Source organism: Siphateles boraxobius, unplaced genomic scaffold (genome assembly GCF_051911475.1).
Source record: "Siphateles boraxobius isolate OS27281-9 unplaced genomic scaffold, OSU_SipBor_1 130, whole genome shotgun sequence".
Classification (NCBI taxonomy): domain Eukaryota; kingdom Metazoa; phylum Chordata; class Actinopteri; order Cypriniformes; family Leuciscidae; genus Siphateles; species Siphateles boraxobius.
In genome coordinates, this window is record NW_027508734.1 from 14178436 (window position 1) to 14199487 (window position 21052).

General features: G+C 34.8%; 1 protein-coding gene across 4 annotated transcripts in view; it reads right to left on the bottom strand.

Annotated features, from left to right (window-relative positions):
* arnt2 (aryl-hydrocarbon receptor nuclear translocator 2) overlaps positions 1-21052 on the bottom strand; it is a 92727-nt gene that overhangs the window by 48222 nt on the left and 23453 nt on the right. For 2 of the 4 annotated variants that reach the window (XM_077228018.1, XM_077228019.1), the window contains exons 3-9: positions 20975-21022; positions 19490-19534; positions 18177-18390; positions 16030-16243; positions 5909-6011; positions 3419-3484; positions 156-241 (exon numbers count right to left, since the gene is read on the bottom strand). In XM_077228018.1, coding sequence (XP_077084133.1) covers positions 156-241; positions 3419-3484; positions 5909-6011; positions 16030-16243; positions 18177-18390; positions 19490-19534; positions 20975-21022 — 776 coding nt within the window. The remainder of the gene's footprint in view (positions 1-155; positions 242-3418; positions 3485-5908; positions 6012-16029; positions 16244-18176; positions 18391-19489; positions 19535-20974; positions 21023-21052) is intronic. The other 2 variants (XM_077228020.1, XM_077228021.1) reach the window with 1 other exon arrangement.

Here is a 21052-nt window from a genome sequence, read left to right on the forward strand (position 1 = left end):
TTGATTTCATGGGTTCTTTTAGCTAGTTACTCCACAACACCGTTATACTTCTGAGTATTTGTTTGTGTCTCTCAGAATTGTTTGTATATTTGTTAGTTTCTCTCTGATTTAGTGGCTTTGAACTGAAAGAGATGTGAGCGTGTTTGTGTACGTACCCGCTGGCGGCCAGGCCTTGATGTAGCCAGTACAGTGCACAACAGAGTACTGAGCCTCCCCCTCCTTAGATGGGCCAAGACCATTTCTGCAAAACAAAGAGAAATTAAACAAACAAAACACGTCTGGTGTTTGGTACATTAAAGTTGGCATTCGGGTCATATTAGGATTACGGTCTGCAGGATCTGATTTGGAAAGCCGGCACGAACCTCAGCAAAAATGTTCCCTTTAGCGTTTCACATCAAAATTATAAGCACAACAACATGGCTATCTGCAAACATCAAGATTATTTCAGTTTTGCTTTTCCAAAGTTTGTATTTTAATACCATCTTCAAATCACTTTCGTTGTAAAGTTTGGGGTCGGAAAGATTTTTTAATGTTTTCGAAAATTCTCTTTTGCTCACCATGGTTTCATGTATTTGATCACAAATAGAGTAAAAACAGTAATATCATGAAATATTATTACAATTTCAAATAACTCTTTTCTATTTGAATATATTTTATAATTATTCAGCATCATTATTTCAGTCTTCAGAGTCACATGCTCCCTCAGAAATAATTCTAATATGCTGATTTGCTGCTCAAGAAACATTTAATATTTTTGTGAAAACTGTGAAAAAATTTTCAGGATTCTCTGATGAATAGAAAGTTCAAAAAAACTGCAATGAATTGTAGTAGTGACACATTGAATTTTATGCATTTTTAAAATTGAAAATGTATTTATATAAATGTTTCTTCATACATTTATAAAGAGGTACCAAAATGTATGGCAAAATTAACTAACTTATTAAATGAATTCACAATATGTGCAAATTCATTTTAATCTTACGCCTAATATGATGAAAACAGCTTTGTTAATGTTTCTTGTCCCGTCACACTAACAGTTACGAATTACATTACACGATTAATGTAAATTATACAGTATATTATACATTTAGAATGGTGATATTAGACAAAAGTTTATTAGTTTGCATCCTTGATTATTTCTGTTGATCGTTTAAAAGTTCTATCCTAAAACATCTGTCAAGTATTACATTTTTAGTTTAGCTACTTGCATCTTATCTCGTACTTTATGAACTGAAGCGTCGCGCTGGAATTTGCGCTCAGAAGCTTCTGTTAACATAAAGCCCGCCTACTTTCATTTGATTTGTCATCTCAAACATTTTGACATTGACGAGCACTATCTGAATGCTGAGGCAGCTCAGGTGAGAAGGGTAGTTATCTTGGCGTTGTGCAATATCCTTGCAGCACTAAAGTAGAGTTAAGACAGGCCAATTATTTCAGTCATACTATATATTCCTCAGAAAAATACAGAGGTCTGAACCTTAATGGTGGGTATATACATACAATTCACCTGAGCAATCTCCTGAGGAACCAAAATAACATTTCCAGAAATATTCCCTCTGCGCTTCTGAGCTTAGGATATATTAAAAAAGGAAACCACATTTTCACAATATCCATAAACCCAGAGTCAGACTTTTTTTTACTCAATCCATTAATACAAAGAACTTTGTGTGCCTTTCTCATAATGTTCTTCATGCACTCTGTGCACAACCCCATCCCCCCTGTCAAATCAGCCAGGATTAGTCTTAGCTATTCCATTTAATTTGCTATAACTCATTTATTTCTGTTTAATTAGCTCAACTAGCAGAGCATGGTGCTAGCTACGCCATGACATTTACCTTGAATTAATTACTTAATTTTTGTTCAACTGGTTGAGCATTGCGCAAGCAACACCAGATCATGGGTTCGATTCCCAGGGAAAACATAATGATAAGGTGTATTCTTCGAATGCACAATCCAAGTCAGTTTGGATAAAACATCTGCAAAATGGTTGAATTGAAATATTCAATATTTCTTTTGTTTAAGATTTATCATCCAACAACATCCCTCATCAACTTGGCACTTCTCACCTCTGTGTGTTTTGTGAACCGTACGACAGCCCTCATTCATTTTTGCATAAAAGCTTACTTGACACACGTACGCCATTTATCATTTAGACATCTGATATGTACTTTTCTCACAGATGTTCCTGGAAGAGGTAATTCCTGCATTCCAGAGCTGTTATGGCCCGCAAAACACACAGCATGCCTGCTATCGAGAGGAAGGCAGTGGGTTCAACATCAGAGGTCAAAGGGCGAATTTCTGGAGGAATGAATTGGAACATTGGCGTTACATTCTCAGGAACAAATTCTAGGAAATTTCTTGAAGAAACAAAATAAATGAATGTAATGCCAACTGTCCTAGTTGACAAACTGACGCCAAAAAGTGCCGCAAGAAAAATTGATATTCCCAGATAAGAATTTCCATAATTTGGCCTGTTTACACCTGGTCACTTAATGTATTTTTACTGTTTGGATAGATATCTGATTTGTTAAAACGGTTCCATTTACGCTTGGCCAAATAAATGTGTCTCTGCAAAACGAATATAAATCCGATTCAATTCCCGCGCTAAATTTACGTTCACGCAATGAAAGCAACATTTTATTTATCATCAGCTAATTTCAAGATCAAAGAACGCAATAGGAGAAAGAGCGGCATCAGCACTGGTAAGATCATTTAGTCTCACTACGTTTAATGAAGACGATTGTGTGTTGAGCGTCTGCGACTTAATTTCAGTTTCATTTGTGCCTTGGTTTACTGAAGAGATACTCAGCTACTCATCTGCAGTGATGTGTGTTGCAGTAGCGCTGTCATATCTGGCTATAACATGTCAAATATACCTTGCATTTACGAGTGTCCAGTTTCGTCTGGAATGTGTCTCGGACCACTTCCAAGTGGTTTGAGTGGTCGGATTTGAATCAGTCTCGAAAGCGTTTCGGAGGGCATTTACAGGTATTTTCACGATCGGATAGCTATCCGATCAGAGGAAATGTATGAAGTGACCAGGTGTTTCTTTCATGACCTTGGGTATTTGGAATTGTATGTTGTCATCTATGTATTGTATAATTATATATTGTCTCTGGTAATGTCTTTGTTTTACCTGCCTGGGACTATGGATGTAAATTAGCAATTTTGTTATAATCCGGCATGTTTAAATTTGGTATTTTATACAGCTGTTCATTAACATGCATTGTCCCTAATAAACAAACAAACAAATAAGAGTAAGGCCAAACATAACAATTGAATCAGTAATGCTAAGTACTACTGCATGAGTTCTATTTTGAATTAGATGATGTTGATTAATACAGTAGGGTTGAATAACTCCTGAATTGGGTGCAAATTTAAGATTTGAAAACTCCATTGGAAAAAGAGAGATTCATACCTGTATCTCTTTCTCATGCTAGACAACCGATTTAGTGAGATATGATCCAACGGTGCACTGCCACACCTAGAGAAACAGTTAATTTCTCATTATAAATGAAAAAGAACACAAATACATTTTTGTTAAACATTAAAGTTTGGAAACCGTAACTTAATTATAAACTTTTATGTAAAAAATATATATAAAAAGATCAAAGTGTGGTACTATCAGCAAAGAAGATTCATTTTAAATAATATGTAATCAGAGAAGAACTGAAAAACTGGAAATTAATTTAACAAATTAGACATAATTATGATACGCTATGGCACAAATTATCACTTACAATTAAAAAAAGATTTTAACATTTGTATGTTAATAAAAAAGATTTAAAAAAAGATCAAATATAAAATTCAAATGTGAAAATCAGTAAAGAGATTCAGATTAAATAATATGTACTAATTATCAGTTCCATATGTATAGCATGCATTAACCAGAAAGTAATTTAACACATTTAAAAAGAAAGGCAAAAATGTTTCTGATTTTTACAACCCAGTTCATTATTAGGACTATAATATAGATTTTTTTTAGATAGAATATAATATATTGGTACTTTACAATAAGGTCTCATTTAAATTAGTTTTATCAATGAGCAATATATTTTTTACAGCATTTGTTAACTTTTGTTAATGTCTGTTTATTTTTAAAAATCATGTTAGTTCACAGTAACTACTGTTAACAGATAAATAAAATGTAGTAGTAAATATGGAGATTAACATTAACTAATGTAACAAATGCTATTAAAGTTTTGTTTATTCTTACTTCATGTTTACTAATGTAGTTGACTAATGTTAACAAATGAATCCTTACTGTAAAGCGTTACAAAGATATCTAATATTCTAATAACCATAAACGTCTATTAGGACCATATCTATCTACTGTTATCTTGTGAATCCAGCGAGTAAAGGCAATACGAGTGACCTGAGATCTCTTGACGCTGGGGAAAATAGTTCACATCTGTTTTAACTTTAGCTGTTTATCCTCCACAATCATTTCCATTAGACCTGGCATGACAAAGTCTGTTGTCCCTCCAGTCTTTGTCAAATAGTTTGTCAAGTGTTCATGAATGCAAGGTATGCAAATAAAGAGCACATGCATTTTTCGATCACAACAAGAAAGTAAACATCCTTCAGAGTGGAGTCATGATGTCTGTCTAATAGTGCTCAGATAAACTATTGCATAAAAACTTTAAGAATGACGATCATGTTTTTAAGGGGTTCTGTTTATCTCAAGTGTTTTTTCACACACTTACAAATGTGCGCATTCGCTAACATGCAGGTTCAATTTGTAAGACAACCACAGATAGAAAACATTAAACACGAACACATTCTTGATGTTGCCAACTCTCATATTTATGTGCTGAATGAAGCACAAAGACATATGAGGCTTAATCATACGTTATGTCGGAATTTGCTCGTCATGGTTTATATCTTGAACTAGCAAGGACATTCGTAACCAATTCGGGAAATGCATGTTTCCATCTGTTGTTAAATATAGACCGTTTCAAAACAACATTATGATTGAAAACACCTTTTAAACATAATGAAGGAAGGACAGGAATTTTCAGCAACAACAACAGTCTTGGTTTCTATTTGCCTCACTGCTAAGAAATCCTATTATGAATGCATTTTGTTGTCGTGAAAGTCATGCAGGCTTTAAACTGTAACAGCAAAATTATATTGTTATGATCAGAATAACAGATGAACAAACACTTGGATAAACAGGGAAATATGTCATAAAAGATCAACACAAAACATAATTGAAGAGCATTTTACAAGGGAAACATGCAGACAGTCTATTAATGTTGTGCAGATTGATAATAGTGATTCCACAACATTTTTGTTCGAGTAGAGAGTAATTTCACGCCGACATAAACATATGTGTGGATTTATTTATAAGCAGTGGTATAAATGCTAACGGCACACCACAAGAAATAGTCCAACCTGGTAAAAGTTCTAAAAGGTATCTGAATAACTAAAAAAGAAAGAAAAGGCACATCGTTTCTTGAGAAGAGTGAACTCTTCCATAACCAGCCCTGATTCTTAAAGTCACCATGAAATTAAAACTGGCAATCCTTATATTTGTGGAATATTGCAGTATTTACTATAAATAATTTATCCATGCACAATTATTTTTTTTCACAAGTAATTTTTTTATCAAGATAACTTCCCCTAATCCCCTCCCTTTTGCAGTGACATCTCTTCTCTAATGATGCGTTTACTGGTGTGAGGGCGGGACAACCTGTCACTCACAAGTGATCCACCAATAGCAAAACACAACCATCCAATCAATTCCCCATGGACAAAATGAAGTCCCGCCCTACATTTTTTCTTGTTCGAGAAGTCGTTTCACTCAGATAATCATCAAATTGGGAAGAAAAGACTATTGCACCATGACACCATACCACCCCGTGTGATTATGAGATCTGTGAGCTCACTGAGACTGTAACTGTACCTCATTCTGCAGATGAAGGAACGTCTGGATCCCATACACATTCTCATAGAGGACTGCTGTCCTTCCTTCTTCACCGTCCCCGTCTTTAGGTCCAGAATACGCCCTGGATATGCATCAATTTACAAACACACAAAAAAAAAAAAAAAAAAAACAGACAACACGAAATAGATTAAATTAGAAATGATAATTTCAAATGGCATATATTATGGTACAGTACTCTAACAAAATCACTTGAATTACCTGAATTTTTTTGTGTTTTATTTACAAATGTTACATCGCCAATAAGATAACTCAAATATTTAGATACACTACTTGTGTTTGGTATATTATTTTTTAATTATTATCAATGTTCAAAAGCTTATATTTTAGACTGTGCTTAATATTATAAAACCATGATACATTTTACTGTCACGATTCTTTGATGAATAGAAATGAACAGCATTTATTTGAAATAGAAGTCTTTTGTAACATTATAAATGTCTTTACTGTCACTTTTGATCAATTTAATGCGTCCTTGCTGAATGAAAGTGTAAATTTCTAAATTTTGAATGGTAGTGTATTACGGTTTCCACAAAAACAAAGCAGCACAACTGTTTTCAGTATTAATAATAATAGGAAATGTTTCTTGAGCAGCAAATCACATGACACTGAAAACTGGAGTAATGGCTGCTGAAAATTCAGCTTTGTCTCACAGGAATAAATTACATTTAAAAACATATTTAAATTGAAAACATTTATTTGAAAACATTTCACTTTATTTTATAGTTTATTACTGCATTTTTCATCAAATGAATGCAGCCTTGCAGGTGAGTATGAGAGACTTCTTTAAAAAAAATACAAATAATTAAAAATATTTTTAATAAAAAAAAATTAACAATTCATACTAATAAATAAAAAGATACACTCCAGGAGTACTGAAAATTAGATGTAGATGCCACTAGGGTTATGCACATGTAAAAAGGTTACCACATTTTTGGTTTCATACACATGTTCTTTCAACCATTAAGGTGTATCATCATCCATTGGGATACATGATTATATCAAGGACCACATATACCAATGCAAATCAAAATATTGCCACACAACCTGCAAAAATCATATAATGCCAAGGCACTCGAGAACTTGTACAAAATAAAAAGCCTTTATTTATTCATCGCTATAACATTTTTAAAAATATTTACATATATCCACACACCAACGTGTTGCGGCTAATACGCCTTCATCACTGGATGCACCGGCTATTAACTCATATCACTTCAACATCATGCATCCAAAATGCCACCCACCACATTTAGTGTTAAAGATAAGATTTTTGTGAGCGATTTAGCTGGGCTATATTTTATTGTGTATTTGCCTGCAGTAGGAAACAAAGGAAAAGCTTTAGAGTCTTTACTTGACTACTCGTACACATTCTTAGGTTAAATCATTACCATGATGGCCTCAAGTTACAAAATACGTTTTTAAGATACTGCAGTAACAGTTCACAGAAGTGCATTTCAGGGGCCTTTCAATCCTGATGCACCCCATAACAAACAACAAATGTGCCCACAAACACCCACAGATGCACGGTAAATGTTATGACCATCTCGTTCACTGCTACAACATCTGCTCCATTATACGCCACAGAAGACATGGCTAAAATAATCAAATCACAACAATTTTAAAGTTGTTTTTCCCCATCCAGCACAGCTAGAATAAGGGAGGAACACAATCCAAAGCAGCCAAAAAATGTTATTGGCTTAGCAATACACCCACAACAATATTCAAAGCATGAGCTATACTTCTCGGAATGCTGATACCTATAGGACAAAAGCTCAAGATTATTGAAGCCTGAAGTTATTTCCATAAACAAATTAGCTGACATGCCTTTCAGCGGAGAAGAAGTGGTCTCCGAACTGATCCAGTGACAGCTGCGAAAGCCCTCAGGAGCAGATCTAATTGTCGGGAAGTCTTTCCAGTCTGAAGGACAGACGCCAAGAACGTTGGAAGCATTTAAAAGCTATTAATACTCTTCTCCAAGACAGATAACAACACAACCACTCAATAAGTTCAAGAACATCAAGAAAGAGGCCCTTGGTAGTTGTTGTTGTACAAACAATTGGGTGAAAAACCAGATGGAGATGATAAACAAAGCTGGACTATGATCGTAAATCATCCAGATGGCGACCCACTGCCCTGAGTACAGCCGCACGCTGCTACCAACAACCCAATAACACAGAATAGGCCAGACATGCTGTAATATCAGCCTTTCAACGAGGCAAACCTCGCTGGAAATGGGAAAAAATATTTCAAACACTAAAAGGATTTTCAAGGCCAATATAATAGTTTAGTGATGTCAAATTAGACAGGAATTTTTCCACAATCACTCTAGGCCTCCCCAACGTTAAACTTTTTTTGACTTTCTGACTTCTAGCGGTCAAAATTGAATTTGGTGTCATGTAGGATGACAAGAAATTGTGATAAAGTGCCAACACTAAGTTTGGCACTGAATGCTTCAAGATAACACAGAAAAGTAACGAAATATCAAGGCACCATGTGTATTTTCACCTTATTTTTATTTTAAGAGTGGGTGTGGCCATTTTTACGTGGCTTCCAGTATAATTTGCTTCCAGTTATTTTAGCTGTACAAAAAGTCTATTATGCAGCTTAATAATGAAAACTGGTATTCAAGATTCAAAGATTCAAAAAAAATAATAAGCTAGTGATAAAAATTTGTCTTGGGTAAAAGGCACTTCAAATATTGTCATAATTACAAAACACAATAGTTTGTAGTGCAAATAGTTTTACCGCTTACTGCACTTTGATATTCTTCTAAGTATATAGTGGCTAATGAATCGAAAGTCTTGCACATTCACTGAAAATAGCTTACTTCTGAATTGCAAAATAAGGTTTATACAGGCAAGCAGATGAGCCCAGAAAATTTAAGTACTGGTACAGTTTTGTACAGGTAAAATAACTGGAAGAGAATGACACCAGAAGCCACATTCAAGTTACATGTGGCCCCACCGAAAACCTGGTAAAAATAACTTATTCAAGCCATGACCTCATAAAAGCCATTGCCCGGTTTTACAGTAATTCTCTTTAATCGCATCTCAATCAATCTTATTGTTTGCACTGGTATGAGTAAGTGCTAGTCATATATGCATGGTGATTTGCTGTTTTGAAGACCGGCGTGGGTTTGGATGACCGTTCCTCAGCCTCCTGCTTCCCAAAGCAGAACTCAGCAGGTGGCGTTTGCTTTGGAGCCGGTTCCCTGGACGCTTCTACAACGGAGAACTTTGGTTGATCTTTGAAGAAATTCAACAGCAGGCATGGGAACATCACCTCCTGACGAGCATAACTCCTCCAACTTCAACTCCGTGACCACCTGAAGGGGATCTAAGGACAACACTTGGAGGAACGAGGAAATGTTACCAAGATCGGTCCAAGAACCACAAGGAGTTCCAAGCAAAATCCCCAAATCCTCTGAGAAGAAAAAGGCACAATGTGGAATCTGGGCAAAGGCCCGTTTCATTAGCATTATAGAACGCATAAAGGGCCGCGCCGCACATATATATCCCAGTTTTGCCACACAAACTCCGTTGTTTCTCCTTTGTGGGCAAGTGTATCATTATTATTCTAAAAATGAACAAAGCAACAAAAATGGCAAATATCCCAGGCCACCAACCACAGCCAAGCTAAATATTTAGGCGGCAGTCGCCGTCGACAAGACTGTCGTAGATGGAAGGACAAACAAATAGTGTTGCCAGACAAATAATAGCTGCCCTTCAAGGATGTATCCGAATGGAAATTTAAGCACGTAATGAAAACGTTATCTTCAACAGCAAAGTATGTTTATAAAAATAAACTGAGGAAAAATGGGTCAGTTTAGTCATCGAGTAAAGAATGCTCTTTTGAGTTTAAGTCCTGTTACACTGTTTGAAGGCACTCTGAAATGGTTTTTAAATTTGGCAATCGTATTTAATTTCCACAGAGAATTTCAGGTCGGGCTGTTGCTTGAATCTGTAACCTTAAGGAAAGCTGTATTCTGTTATTCTTTCATTTATATTCAACCATCAATCCATGCATTCCCTGGGAATCAACAGTGTGATGTTGGCAAACACTTGCACCATGCTTTACAAACAATAATACATATATTATTCAAATCAGCCGTTTTCTCATATATTTGCAGTTATTGTCTTAAGATTACTCATTCGTTTTCATGCCATGTTACAGCTCATAGCTCACAAAACCTGTAAAAAGGTTAGATACGTAGGCTAAGGGCAACAAAAACAAATTTGAGCATTCTTTGCATGTCGCAATGCTCGCTTTAATAATTGATGAGAAAATATTTCATTTTGTCACCATGAAGATGAATTGCATTGTAAAAATTCTGATAGTTCAACAGAATTTGTGACTCATGGCATTATGTGCATAACTAATATTATGTAAAAATGGCTCTAAATGGCAGAAATGCCTTCCGTGGGCCATTCATTATGCTTTATTATACACATTAGGATGAGTTTTATGTGCCAGTGAAACATGGTAATACTTTTCTATTAATAGTTACGGTTTTAAATAGTATAATGCATTAAGATAAACACTAAATATGATGTCTCGTGTGTTATTTATATTATTTTATGTTTTGCAATTCAGAACACTCTTTAAAAGCATAACCATTAATGACTTATAATGCATTTTAACAGTGATTACGAAACATATTATGTGTTGTTTATGAAATCACAATGCATAAAGAATAGTATTTTGATGTATTACATATGCAGGCTTCATGTAAAGCTTTCCAGGAATATGTATATGAGACAAGAACAGATTGTGTAGTTTCACAAAGGTGTGTTGTGTGGTCTGATGGATGGTGTGCAAGATCTCACTGATGTCTCCAGCCATCATTTCCCACTTCAGGGGGAAACAAACAAACAAACAAACAAACAAACACACACACACACACACACACACACACACACACACACACACACACACACACACACACACACACACACACACACACACACACACACACACACACACACACAGGGCAGCCAAAATCACTCTTAATCAATTATGTATGCAGAGCCAACCCTTAACATTCCAGCACAGAGAACACATTAGTGGAGCATAGTTTGAGGAGACGAGGAAAATATCTCCCTTGGCCGCTTCATTTGATCACTTTATCACTAAAACATATGAGGTTATCAAAACCTCATCAAGAGCGCCATATTTTAACTGCAATATTTTATCTGAACCTTCTGCAAGAGCGGAATTCCTTCTGAACTTGCAGGTTTCTTTGATGGAAAAGGAAATTCCTAACAACCCTTTTCTGGAAATGTACACATTTGTACATGATGTATATTAGCTTCCAAACGTCTGGGATCACCAACAAAAATGACACAAATATTCATTTCAAATTACCATTCAAAGGTTTGGGGGCAATGTATATATTACATTTTTTAAAAACAGTTTTTTATAGAAGTTCACTCAAAAATGAAAATTATATGAACATTTACTCACCCATAAGTTGTTACAAACCTGTAGGAGTTTCTTTCTTCTGTTGAACTAAAAAGAAGATATTTTGAAAAATGTTGGTAACCAGACAGTTCACAGAAGCCATTGACTTCCATAGGACAATTTAAAAAAAAAAAATAGTATTGGAAGTCAATGGCTACCGTCAACTGTCTGGTTACCAACATTCTTCAAAATATCTTTTTTTTGTTGTTTTCAACAGAAGAAAGAAACACAAGGAATCATACAGGTTTAGAACAACATAGGGGTGAGTAAATGATGCTCTTTGGGTGAACTATCCCTTTAATACTTTTATTCAGCAAGGATGCATTAAGTTGATTAAAAGTGACAGTAAATACATTTGTAATGTTAGAAAAGATTTCTAATTCAAATAAATGCTGCTCTTTCTATCCATCAAACAGTTTCCACAAATATATGAAGTGTTTTCAACATTGATAACAATAAATCTTACTTGAGCAGAAAAACAGCATATTCGAATGATTTCTGAAGGATCATGTGACACTAAAGACTGAAGTAATGATGCTGAAAATTTTGCTTTGCATCACAGGAATAGATTACATAAATAAAATTTAAAAAAGGCATTTTAAATTGTAATATACAATATACTGTTAATATATAATAATATTACTGTTTATAACTATTTTTGATCAAACAAATGCAGTTCTGGTGAGCATTAGACACTTCTGTCAAAAACATTTCAAAAAGTGTTACATGATTTATATATTAAAATGAAAGAAATCTCAGTTTTCCAAGGTGGTCTCAGATTTTTGGCTCCCACTAAATAGGAACCGGGAACATGATCATTTTAATATTACATTGGTGTGTTTCATGTCATAGCCAAACCACAGGTACTGAATACAATTACACAACTAAAATCATACAGAGATGAATACAGATGCCTCTTTTCATTTAAAGTGAATCCCCCGAGTTCTGACAGCGCTCATATTACTGTGGTGAGTAACAGCAGACACTTTGACCCCGGGTCTTATTTAAATGTGGTCCGAGCCACATCAACGACTGGTCCTCTCAAAACAATCATCATCTCACGACTGGTTGGCATAATGAACTGTGACAATGCCCTGATCGCACCTTGTCTGACTGTAGAGACATTTTATTACTTAGGTGGATATTATCATACGGCTCACTGAAACTTTTTAATAAAGGGAAATCAGACAAGAACGATAAAAGGGCTGTGAGAGACCGAGACCACACTGGATCATTCCAACTATCACTATAATTAAATTATAAAGTCATTGCATGCTTCAGGAGGTCAGAGTTTCAGGGTAATTATCGTATACTAAAAATAAAAAAATATATTTTATGTAAAACTATGTATGAAACATACAATTTCTGAAGTTATTATGTGTACAGTATGCAACTGTTCTGTATGAATGGAATACATGGATGAACTGTACAAAATTTGGAGTGCAACAAAGTACTATGTGGGGGAGAAAACTGTTTCCCACAATTCAATGCACTCAACTTGATGGTCCATTTCCAATGAACTAATCGAAAACAATTTCAGCCTCAATTTTGACTCATTTGATCTCTACAAATATTTCCTATTTCTACATAATATTTCTTAATTGTGTGTGTGTGTATATATATATATATATATATATATATACACACACACACACACACACACTACAACACTAAACTGAAACTACTGTCACTTAGGATAACAGTGTCTTCCAATGCATTAAAGTTAACAATTTGTTAAAATATAAAATTGTCATTTATATAAAGCTAAACTGAGACTAACAAAGCCATTTCAGAATCTATTCTGAATCTTAAACCTGAAAATACTATTGAAAATAAAAACCAAAAAGGCAACACTACAATAACCTTGCCATTGCATATCTGATGTTTAGAGGAATATCTCACAGTTTATGCATTTAAAATTACACGAGTCCCTCAAAATATTCATCCGCATTTCAATGAGGATGAGATGGAAAGATTTCCCACAGTAAATTTTTTTTTTCTGTATCTGAGAAGAATAATTCATCTTGTGGTTTATATAAAAACGTGGGTGTCCACAAAGAAGAGAGGAGGAAGTGTTTGCGGTGTGTATGTAGCACCATCTAGTGGAGGAACATTTACTGCGACCAAGTTCAACTTATTTAGAGTTTTTGAGGACATGTGCTTGATTCAATAAGCATGTATCCGTTTTTGCACAGTGGTGAAGCCTGATCTTCCTATAATATACAAAGACAGTTTAGTTTGAAAGTTTGAAAATAACTAGCATTAAAGGTGCTGCAAGCAGTTTCGGAGACTACCATGGAGAAAATGTCCGATCTATCTGACAGATATCATAGAAAAAGGTGTCTTGAGAAATCAATAACCTCTGTAATCAACAAAAAGAGCAAGGTGAGCGGTCCACCCAAACAGAAACCCTCTTTGCCTGTGAATAAATTTGCAAGAGAGAGGTCTTCAACTGCAATTAAGATGAATGGGAATGCTGATGGTTGGCTTTCTCTTGATGTTATACAACTCCTTGTGTGGTTGGGAAATGGGAAATTGTTCAAACCTCACTGAGTACAGAGTAGAAAAACAAATATCTAAACGTAAGCATCTGCCCAAAACATCTGATCTAATCTTCATCTAATATCAACAATCATTTGGACACTCCAATAAAAACAGTACATTTTTTATCAAAGCAAACTAAATGTTCAACTTGAAGATACATTTTGTTTAATAGGTTCTATAATGAAAAACAATATATACTGCTTTCTAAAAAGTAATTTATGGAAAGTAATTGAGACTTTTTATCTCACAAATCTGACTTTTTCCCTCACAGTTGTGAGTTTAAATTACAAGAAAAAAAGTCAGAATTGTAAAATATAAACTCGGAATAGTGATAAAAAAAAAGATTTGTCACAATTACCATTTTGTTGTTTTATTCAGTGATGGAAACAACGATCTTGCATGAACAATGCACAAATAAAACAAAAGTTTCTAGAGGACAAACAAAGCTTTATATCAGCAGAAAATAAATCGGGGGATTCCAACACCAAAACCTCACTGGAACTGCCAAGCATGGTGTTTAACGGAGAGGGAATATGTAATTCTGCCAGAAAATCCAGCAGCAAAATGTCTAAGCATCTGTCTATGATTAAAATCAACAACAACAAAAAAAAAGATGGGTCGTGCAACCTCGCTATGATATTTATCATTAACAGAGTGAGTTTGCCAAAGTCAAAGTCCTGACTTCTGTGATGAGATTCAAGCAAAGCAAATTCTACAGAAACAAACCATTTTGTTTAAATAAATAATCTCTACTTGAACATTGCAGTACAAAATCTGCATACAATCATCCATTTATCTCAACATTGTTAGTCTAGAATGCCTTTCATACATTTAAGTTCACTGAATCCTTTGGCACTTAACTCATTTTAGGATTCTGATCATGTAAGCACTTGTTTTTGTTTCATTAAAAAAAAATTAAAATGAAAAGGAAACTTTTTCAGTTATGTTTTAATACAAAGTTCATTAGCTCGATTTTCGACTGTTTGTTCAAATTTTTAATGCAAATTGTCATATACAAGCAGTTGTTTGTTAGAAAATCTCACAGTTGATTAAAGTTACCGCTGACTCGCTCTCGCCTCAAATACTAATGAGGCGTCTGAATGTTCCCTGCAGAGAAATATTAAAGAGGACATATTCAGCACTTGCTGAATAAGTGGACATCTTTGATGTACACTTAAAATGCTTCTTGCATCAAAAATAATAAAATGGTCATAATTTACTTCTAGCCTGGTGTGTCTTGTTGCTATAACTCACAAGCATCGCTGGGAATTCTCAACCCTGTTACTTACAGTATATTGATGATCTCCATATCATAAGCCAATTAAACTTCAGACTTAAAACAATATGGCCACTTTTTACTGATCTGAGGCAGATAAAAACAATATATAATGACACACACAGAGTAGTAGACGACAACCTGCTGGCTGTATGTATATGTGAAAACACACACACACGTTGGGTTTCCATGTTTTATGGGGACTCTCCATAGACATAATGATTTTTATACTGTACAAACTGTATATTCTATCTCCTAACTCCTAAACACAACCGTCACTGATATCTTTCTGCATTTTTACATTTTCAAAGAACATCATTCTATATGATTTATAAGCTTTTTTCCTCATGGGGACAAAAGAAAAATGTCCTCTCAAGGACAAGGATTTTGGATATTGCTATCTTTGTGGACACTCACACAGACACACACCAACCATTTAAAATGTTGTGGTCAGTAAGATGATTTTTTTTTTTACTTTTATTCAGCAAGGATGCACTGAATTGATCAAAAGTTATAGCAAAGACAGTAGGTAGTAAATTGAAAATGACAACACACAGGTTGTAGGCACCAAAAATATGAATTGCCAGGAATTCACCCAGGCTGGGATGGAAATGTGTTGGATCAGCTAATTCCAAACTGCTGATTCTGACACCATGACTAAAGCTCGACATTTATAGTAGCCATTGTCTAGCAGTTAGTGCTCGTGCTCCAGACATGTTGAGCTGTGGCACTGAAGCGAGAGAAGCCCAATAATTTCCTGTTCCCAAGTATCTTTCAGTAACAAGTGTCTGCCTCTCACCTGTCATTGAATTCTCAGATGTGCTCAGCTGTTCCCTCAATTTGTCCACGTCATCTGGATGGACCTGCTCATAGAGCGTGCTGCCAAACCACTCGGCCTGCGGATGGTTCAGAACAGGAGTGACAGAATCCGACACGTAGATGACACGACCCGTCTCAGCCGCCACCACGAACAAGAAGCCGTCTGCTGCCTCCAGAATCAAGTGCTTCAGTTCCTGTGACAGTAAATAGAGTTTCAAATGACATCTACAGGACATTCAAGAGACATTTAGAGTATCTACAATGCCTGAATTTTCCTATTTAAACAGTGTTTGGTAGCACATTTTGTATATATTTGAGCCTATGCAGTTCATGGTAATATTAACCCTGTACAGCCGGGCTATTCAATTGGCGGCCCGCGGGCCAGGTCCGGCTCGCCAATCATCTCCATATGGCCCGAGGGCACCCCAACCTCCCTCCTCTTCTTTTCCTGGCTGTGCGGCTAAATTTGGTTAGATATGCGCGTGACCGCAGTGGCGCCTGCAGCTGTACGGCTATACGCACTGTGTGTGTACCATGAGCGCTCCGACTGACCTGAGAAACGTTTTCAGTCCGAATATTTCAGCAGTTATTATGTGTGTCCCATATTTCTGTCGACTGAACCAGCGATATCAATCATTCCTGATTAAATCATTCCTGATTTAATTCTTTGGTTCGATTATTTCCTTTCCATGAATTGGCCAAACGCGCTTGCATAACGGTCTGAAACGATTCGGATTCGTTCGGACCGTTCTGTCACTGAATCATCTGAAGCTGTTTCTCGGTCAGTAAGAACAAATAGAGAACAAATAGCGCCGTTTTCAGTTGTTTCACTAGTTTACTTTGAACTACGCAGCACGGCCCAGTGGATAACTGAACGCAAGCTTAAAGGAGATGCGTTTACTCCCGGTCCCGGACACTATTATTAAACAGCGTTGCAACATCCAGTGAGAAGTGTTTCAACCTGACACATCTCTCTGTTACAAACCACAAATTACTCAATGATTTTAACTAGTTTTAAATCGGATGAAACAGCCTCAACATTCCCAACACGACTGATGAGGTAAATAGCAGAAACATTGTGCCATGAACGAAGTTAGAAGACTAAATCCCTAATCACCAGCCTTACAAACATTTACAATGAATGTACTGTAGTAATTTACCATGGTTTGGGCAGAAATGTGGAATATTTATATTGAATACTATGTTATAGTCATGTATATTGCATTAGATTTATTAGGGGGCTGGAGAAATATATAATTAATTGTGTGTATATTTTTTACATGTTCAGGCATTTTTTATACAGTGAGAGTGAGTAAGTAGCCATGCATGGTTTTACCTATGGTTACGAAGTCTCACTGTCAGAATATTTTAATTTAAGCCTATAATAATTATTAATAAAATAATTCTTACCAATAGCTATGATCTTGTATAATTCATATATTTGTACATAGCTGTAAATAAGTTATTTATTATGGTCTGATAAATCTGCATACTGTTGGGTTCCACATTTCCAAGTAAAAACAATACTATTATGTTTACTTTAGCTTACTTATTGATACTGTTATGTTTCAATAAATAAGCTAAACCCATCGGCCCACCTCAACTTTTCGATTTAATAATCCGGCCCTCGAATGAAGCTAATTGAATAGCCCTGCTGTACAGCTTGACGTATAAAACAAAAATAGTCAGAAAAAAAATAATTATTTCTTTTTTAAATATAAACATTTTTTAAAAGTGTGCTTGTGTTTTTTGTTGAGTATCATATTTGATACATCAGGCTTTTATGGCTAATATAGTATGATAAAGTGAGAATACGGAGCTCATACTCGAGGAGGAAAAAAGCCTCAGTTTTATTCAGAGGCCCAAACATATGTTGTTATTTATATGGCCATAAAGATGAAATTATGATAGCTTTTTCAGCAAATTTCATCATGTCTATTTAAATTTAGCAGCTTTAGAAATGTATGTATCAAATACGATACAATAAGCTTTATGGGGGTTAATAAATGCTAATATTTGATTTTGTCCTGTGTTGAGTGTTCAATAAAAAAAAAATTAAACTAAGCTTTTGAGATCAGTTGAGATCCACTGATGTCTATCAAATGTTTCACACAAGTCATTCGTCACCTGTTCAGTCAGGAAGGAAGGTTTGTAAGCGCCGTCGGTTGACGTGTTCCCCGTTCCCCTCATGGACTTCATGTGTGAGACGGCCATGCGCAGGATGGTGAGCTTGTCTGGTTTCCTCGCTAGAGCGCTGCAGGTGGGCACCATGTCCGACAGCTCTGTGATGTACTGGGTCATCTTATTACGCCGGCGACGCTCAATCTCACTGTGGTTCTCTCTGGATGGAGAGAAGAACAATACTGCCATCATTAGCATGTAATGAGAGACGCACAGCACATTTTTACAACTACGTTTGGACCACGGGTACTGGATAATTACCATCAAGGATGTCAAAAGTCAAAACTTCAACATTTTGTTTTTAAAAATTGTATTAATATATAAATAATATAAATAATATTTAATATTACTATACATATAAATGTATGATTTTAAAATATAACATTAACAATTTCTATATATATTATAATACTTATTTTATATATTTATTCTTGTTATGCATAATGTTAATAGAAATATATATATATATATATATAATTACACATTTAAAATGATATCTTTTAAAATTATATACTACATATAACAGCACTACTACATAAAACATTCACCATTTTTTATTATTATTTGAAAAATACATATTGATTCACTTCAGCTTGATTTATTTAAAAAAGAAAGACAGCTTTGTTTTATATTTTATACAGAGTAAAAATAAAAGCATTTTTTTTGTGTGTGTGTGTGTGTGTTTTGAGATCCTTCTTTCACTTGTGGAATTACAATTGTAAAATTTCACTAAATGCCACCTACGTACCTAAAGCATTCGTCGTTAACTTTGATTGCTAAATAAATACCTAAGAATTATTGTAAAGGAGGCGTTCAGGACTCTACTTTCAATATAAAGAAATACATTTTTTTGGCTTGTGCTTTCTTGTCAAAATTCGATAAAAGTTCCTTGGATTGATCTACTGGCAACACGTCTTCACCCAAAACATTAATTTAAAAAAGGTGCCAGAGAGTATAATAAAATACTTTTTCACTTAATTCTTATGATTTAGCTGAGACTTCGGTAATAAACTGAACGCTGACAGATGAGAACCAATCTTCGGAAGCCAGGACGCTGTATTACTCCACAGTGCAATGGCTCAAAGTAACGTGACAATTTCTGAAGAGAATGTCAGCAGAGGATAATTAAATATCAATTTAACATTAGATCTAAACAGAGGCGCTCTCTTGAGGTTGAGAGAACAAGAACGGTTGGTCCTGACAGCAGCAGGGGCCTGATTTCAAGCTATCCTGAGGGAACTTCCCCGAGACAGCCCTACCTGGCATAACGCTCCTTATCACCAGGAATTTGATCATCGTCATACCTGATGAAAAAAAAAAAGAAGATTCAAATTAAAAAATTAAAAAGAGCCTGAAAATGTCACATCATTTTTTATATTTTATGACTTTGGGTAAAATGAAATGATTATGAACCATATTTATTAATGTTGAATGGTTTGACTTAAAGATAGTGTGTGAATATGGTAATATAATAATGAACTGAGATCCCTGGATAATGAAAAACAACAAAAAAAGCAAATTAAACAATCTGAGGTGTCTGTATCCCAGAATATAAACTAATCTTGCCTAAATTGCTTGAAAAAAGTGTCTCGAAGAAGTATTATTATAGTATCTTTGAGAGACTATTACAATGTGTATATATATCATTTTTCTATAAGTTTTATTTTTGCATTTTCCCATTTTTATTCTAGTTAAAGTTTTAGGAATTATGTTTGTAATTTTTACTAATATTTTTTTTATACATGTCCATTTAGTTTCTAGTAGTTTTTATTTAGGTTTTTTGTAATTTTGTATAGTTTGTTATCAAGTTAAACTAAATGAAAATGAGAAATGTTGCTTGTAATTTTATTTCAGTTAACACTATAATAACCCTGCTTCGGTCACACTTAAAAATCTATATGTATTGCATTATATACAACAACAACAAAAAAATTACATTGCATTGCATAAAATATTAAAGCTTGATTAAAATTTAAAGTCATTTGCAGAAACTACTTTTTGGCACCTTCGTATTTAAGAAATTAGAAAAATGAAAGAGATTAAGAAAAAAAATGTCTGTAACAATGCCACTTAATAAGGGACACATTTCTACTATATTTCAAACAACCTAAAAGACTACATATCAAATATATATGGCCATAATTTTTTACTGCGTTTAATAGCTCATGTTGTTCCAAATATGTGTTGTTTTTTATGAGATTTGATGTCAATCAAAGTTCTTGGTCATTGACAACATAAATTTCAGTCCTAGAAATATAGTGCACATGTGGGAATTACTTTTCTGCATTGTTTTGGTCCATTCAATTGTGTAAAAAAAAAAAAAAAAAAAAAAAAAGGAGTTGCATATTGGTTTGGAACAAGATAATTGTAACGTTTTAGTAAATAAAGACAGCATTTTATTTATTTTTTAGTAAGACCATTCCTCAAGTTGGAAATAGCTGGAGTGTTTTTTTGTATATCTCCAGCAGGAGTCAGTGTCTCCACTCTAATGCTACAGCTAACAGTGAAGCATCTTTACCGTCAGTCGCAGCGCAACTATGGGTACAGCTCCTTTAAAAAGAACATGAACTGAAAGGAAACCATAAGTTGAGGGCAACAAAACATGAGAGATGTCTTGAAATGGCACAAACTCTGTGGCACAGCTGAAAGACATGGTCAAACAATAGAAAATATAAAAGAAAGGACATGGTGCATGGACTAACTCGTTTGTCTGAAAAAAGCTTGTAAACATGTGAAAAGTTTACCTTGAAAATTTGCTGGGTCCCTCTCCGTCCTCGTCATCAAATTCCATCCTAAAAAAAATTAAAAAACGTGAAATTGTA